Genomic DNA, 5580 nt, shown 5'->3' with positions numbered 1-5580 from the left:
CCCTTACCATCCATGAACATGCTATAGGCCCACATATACCTGGACAGTTAATTTATGGCAAAAGTGATATTGTATCACAGTTCAAGAAGGATTGTTTTTCAATAAATCATTAATAGATAAATATGCCAAAAAAATAAAACTTGACTGTACCTCAAACAACTTGACTGTACCTCAAAACTAATTGCATTTGAGTTGTGGATCCGAATATGAAAGACTGGTCAGTTAAACCATTAAAACCTATATATAGGAGAGAGAGAGATTTATATCAAGGAAATGGGCCATTTGGTTTTTAGAGGCTGTAATGTCCCAAGTCCATGGGGCAGGATAGAGGTTTCTCCTGATCCACATAACCACAGAGGCTGGTGAACCCAAGATTGACAGGCCAGAGAGCAGGGCTGTTGCAGGCTGTGAAGACCACTGAATCTCAAGATTGGCAGGCAAGACCGAAGGTAAGCTGCTAGCTCAAGTCCCAAGAACTGAAGGTCAGACGAACAGAAGCCAGCTGTGAGATCTAGAACAAATGAAAGCCCAGCAAGGACAGCAGAGAGATGAAGGCTGAGGGGGTGGTGAGCCACCACAGGCCTGGTCTCCACTGGTACCACTCACAGCAGATCCCATTGTGGGGGTGATCATGTATCAAATCTCAACAGGAAGTGGTCACATTATATGACTGCCAAAACACTGAGAATCATGGCTCAGGGAAGCTGACACACAATCTTAACCATCACAATGGTTAAACTTACTACATTTAATGTAAGAAATTCTGTTGATCAAAAATACCATTAGAGCATGAATATAAAAGCCACAAAGTGGAAGAAGATATTTGCACATCATACCATCAACAAAGGCTCATATCCAGAATGTATAAGGAGCTCTTAAAAATCAATAAGAGACAGTTAAAAAATTGTGCAGACCATAGATGTTATCCCAAGCAGAATATCCAAAGACCACTAAATGTATGAAAAGTTGCCCAACCTCATTCACCAGTAAGAAAATGCAAGTGAAGCATAATAAAATACCCACCAAATGGCTAAAATTAAAAAAAAAAGACAATGTTACAACGATGTGAAACAAATGGAACTCTCACACCCCTTCGAGGTGCTTAAAAATTTCTATAAACCCTCTTTGAAAACTGCTTGACAGATGTAAAAAATGAACTGCTTACCCATTACTGACCTTTTTCAGGTGGCTGTGTGTTTTTGGCCGAGCCTACACAGGGCCTCCTTAACATCCTTGTTCTGTAGACTGTAGATAAGCGGGTTGAGCATGGGAATGACCAAGGTGTAGAAGATGGAGACCACCTTGCCCTGCTCCATGGACCCCACAGGCCCTGGCTGGACGTACATAACAAAGATGGTCCCATAGAACAGGGACACTGCAATCATGTGGGAGCCACAGGTGGAGAAGACCTTGTGTCTCCCAGTTCCTGAGTGCATCCTAAGGATGGTCACTGTGATGTAGCCATAGGATACCAGGACAACAAGGGTGGTGCTCACAATGATCAGTCCGCCAATGCTGAACAGGACCAGCTCATTAAGGGCCTTGTTGGTGCAGGCAATCTGGAGCAGGGGTGGCACGTCACAGAAAAAGTGGTTGATGAGATGGGAGCTGCAAAACGAGAGGTGGAATGTGAGGCTGGTCTGCAGGATGGTGTTGAGACAGCCTCCACAGTAGGTGCCCAGCACCAGGTGGGTGCAGGCTGAGGGGCACATGGTGACCGGGTACCGCAGGGGGCTACAGATAGCCATGAAGCGGTCATAGGCCATGGTGGCCAGGAGGAAAGTCTCGGTGGTACCCAGCAGGCAGAAGAAGAAGAACTGGGTGGCACAGCCAGTGAAAGTGATGACCTTGGTTGGGGAGAATAAGTTGGCCAGGGCCTTGGGGGTGATGACAGAGGAGTAGCAGAGGTCTAGGAAGGAGAGGTTCTTGAGGAAGAAGTACATGGGGGAGTGGAGGTGGGTGTCCACTGTAATGACCATGATCATTGTAAGGTTTCCCAGCATGGTCACCACATACAGGGCCAGGAACACAGCAAAGAGCAGGGCCCGTGTCTCCAGCTCACCCTCAAACCCCACTAGCACAAACTCCTGCAATGACAGTCCTGAGAGATTCCCAACTCCGTGGGTCGGCATGGCCCCAGATGTGGCAGAGAGGGGCCTCAACAGGGATCAGGATGCTGTCCACTGTCGTATGTCATCCTAGAGCAAAGGGCCTGTCAGTGCCACTGCCCACTTCCCAATCGGCAATAGCTGCCTGGTTCTCACTCCAGATGAGCTTGGCGATATTTTCTCTGACTCAGTTAATTCATGAACATGTGGGCAGCCACTTGATCAAGCCAGAAGGCAAGAATCCATCAAAGACTTCCAAGTCCTGTTGAAAGGACCCAAGAGCCAATTAAAAGGAGCTCCTATTGGACAAAAATGAAACAATTTCAGCATCAAACATTAATAAATAAAAAAGAAAGAAATTCAAGCATAACAAACGTGTAACAATCTGTGAGCTCATAATGGTACTCAAAAAAGTAAAGAATAAAAATAATAAACCAAAAAATACCCCAAAATTTCATTAGTCAACTTTGATGTTTGTTGGGGCACCTTCTCATTATTCTGCCAATACATAAGCAAAAAGAATTAAAAACATATGCTTCCTTTCCTCGTGTGGATACTATTTCAGAGCAACCAACGAGTTGAGTAGGGGAAGTTCTTTGTCAACTTCAGTAGTTATTCGGGCACCATGTCATTATTCCACCAAATCCTAAGCAAAAAGAATTAAACACATATGCTTCTTTTCCTCGTGCAGATACTGTTTTAGACCCACCAACTAGTTCAGCAGGGGAAGTCCTTTTTCATTGCTAATAAATGCATAAAGGACAATAGACCTAGACAGTCACTGCTTTGTCCTCTGAATGAAGATACAGTTTTGGGCAGCAGCCACCTATGGCCACTAATGCCAGTAGGTGGAGTGACAGGGACATCTGCACTGGACAGTCAGCTGACCTCGCTGATCCATCTCACAGAACTCAAGTGGGAAATAGGAGGTTAAGGGCTCCCTGCTGGGATGCACTAGGAAGTTCACAGCCCTCCTATGAAGTATTCCCACCGTGATAAGGAGGAAGGGGAGGGGAAGTGGAAACAAATGAACTTGAATCTGATCTAACTTTCCATCTAACTACCCATAGGCTGGAAATGGTGTTAAACAATTAGTCTACAAGACATCATGTGTGAAATAACCACAGGGATACCACAGACCAAAACCAGCACCTGAGACGTTCTACTGGACAAATGACTTGGTGTTTTCAACTATTAAATGGCAGAGGAAAATGGGGTGGGGAGGTGGGAGAGGCAGTGCTGTCATTGAAATTCAGAAACAAAGCAACCGAATGGCACGTGTGAGCACTGAGTCTAATCAGCCATGTGTGAAAATTATCTTAGATAATTGGGAAATGAACATATACTGAGAAGTGGATGACATTTAGGGACAGTTGCTAATTTTGTGGGGTGTGATGCTGGTATTGCAGACGTGTTTTCAAAAGCTCCGTTTTTGTCAGAGATATAGACTGCAGTGTTGGAGGACACATGTAGTCCTGAATTTGCTTTAAGATTCTCTCCTGTGACGATGACAACATTGAAACATGGGAGGATCTGTGAAAGAACGGTAGAGTGCTGATAGTTTTGTATTTGCAGGTGTCTGAAATTTTTCCAAATAAAAAGTTTAAAAATATATATATGTAGGCCCTAAAGCAGTTAAATGGCGAAAAGACAGTCTTTTTAACAAATGGTGCTGGCCTAACTGGATATCCATCTGTAAAAAAATGAAACAAGATCCATATCTCACACCATGCACAAAAACGAGCTCAAAATGGATCAAAGACCTAAATATAAAATCTAAAATGATAAAGATTATGGAAGAAAAAATAGGGACTGTGTTAGGAGCCCTAATACATGGCATAAACAGTATACAAAACATTACTAACCGTGCAGAAGAAAAAGTAGATAACTGGGAGCTCCTAAAAATCAAACACCTATGCTCATCCAAAGACTTCATCAAAAAAGTAAAAAGATTACCTACAGACTGGGAAAAAGTTTTTAGCTGCAACACTTCCAGTCAGCTCCTGATCTCTAAAATCTACATGATACTGCAAAAACTCAACTACAAAAAGACAAATAACCCAGTTAAAAAATGGGCAAAAGATATGAACAGACACTTCACTGAAGAAGACATTCAGGTAGCTAACAGATACATGAGGAAATGCTCACGATCATTAGCCATTAGGGAAATGCAGATCAAAACTACAATGAGATTTCATCTCACTCCAACAAAGCTGGCATTAATCGAAAAAACAGAAAATAATAAATGTTGGAAAGGCTGTGGAGAGACTGGAACACTTATACACTGCTGGTGGGAATGTAAAATGGTACAACCACTTTGGAAATCAATTTGGTGCTTCCTTAAAAAGCTAAAAATAGAACTACCATATGATCCAGCAATTCCACTCCTTGGAATACACCCTAGAGAAATAAGAGCCTTTACATGAACAGATACATGCACACCCATGTTCATGGCAGCACTGTTTACAATAGCAAAAAGATGGAAGCAACCAAGGTGCCCATCAACAGATGAATGGGTAAGTAAATTTTGGTATAGTCACACAATGGAATACTATGCATCGATAAAGAACAGTGATGAATCTGTGAAACATTTCATCACATGGAGGAGCCTGAAAGGCATTACGCTGAGTGAAATTAGTCAGTTGCAAAAGGACAAATATTGTATAAGACCACTATTATAACAACTTGAGAAATAGTTCAAACAGAGGAGGAAATATTCTTTCATGATTATGAGAAGGGGTGGGAGAGGGATATTTACTAATTAGATAGTAGATAAGAACTACTTTAGGTGACAGGAAAGACAACACGTAATACAGGTGTCAGCTAACTGGACAAAACCAAAAGCAAAGAATTTTCCTGAATAAACTGAATGCTTGGAAGGCCAGTGTAGCAGGGGCAGGGGTCTGGGGACCATGGTCAGGGGACATCTAAGTCAATTGGCATAAAAAAATCTATTAAGAAAACATTCTGCATCCCACTTTGAAGAGTGGTGTCTGGGGTCTTAAATGCTAGCAAGCAGCCATCTAAGATGCATCAATTGGTCTTGACCCACCTGGGCCAAAGTAGAATGAAGACCACCAAGAACACAAGGTAATTAAAAGCCCAAGAGACAGAAAGGGCCACATAAACCAGAGACTACACCAGCCTCAGGCCAGAAGAACTAGATGGTGCCCGGCTACAACCGGTGGCTGCCCTGACAGGGAACACAACAGAGAACCCCTGAGGGAGCAGGAGATCAGTGGGGTGCAGACCCCATATTCTCATAAAAAGACCAGACTTAATGGTCTGACTGAGACTAGAAGAACCCCGGTGTTCACGGCCCCCAGACCTTCTGTTGGCCCAGGGCAGGAACCATTCCCGAAGCCAACTCTTCAGTCATGGATTGGACTGGACAATGGGTTGGAGAGGGATGCTGGTGAGGAGTGAGCTTCTTGGTTCAGGTGGACACTTGAGACTATGTTGGCATCTCCTG

General features: G+C 43.4%; 1 protein-coding gene across 1 annotated transcript; it reads right to left on the bottom strand.

Moving 5' to 3' along the window:
* Positions 1-1181: 1181 nt before the first annotated feature.
* Positions 1182-2132, bottom strand: LOC126078493 (olfactory receptor 12-like). The gene has a single exon (XM_049889040.1). It carries the CDS (start codon positions 2130-2132, stop codon positions 1182-1184), a length of 951 nt encoding a protein of 316 aa, XP_049744997.1.
* Positions 2133-5580: the final 3448 nt, after the last annotated feature.

Source organism: Elephas maximus, chromosome 6, assembly GCF_024166365.1.
Source record: "Elephas maximus indicus isolate mEleMax1 chromosome 6, mEleMax1 primary haplotype, whole genome shotgun sequence".
Lineage (NCBI taxonomy): Eukaryota > Metazoa > Chordata > Mammalia > Proboscidea > Elephantidae > Elephas > Elephas maximus.
Note: the sequence above shows the minus strand (reverse complement) of the source record. Positions and strands in the feature narration are given on the sequence as shown.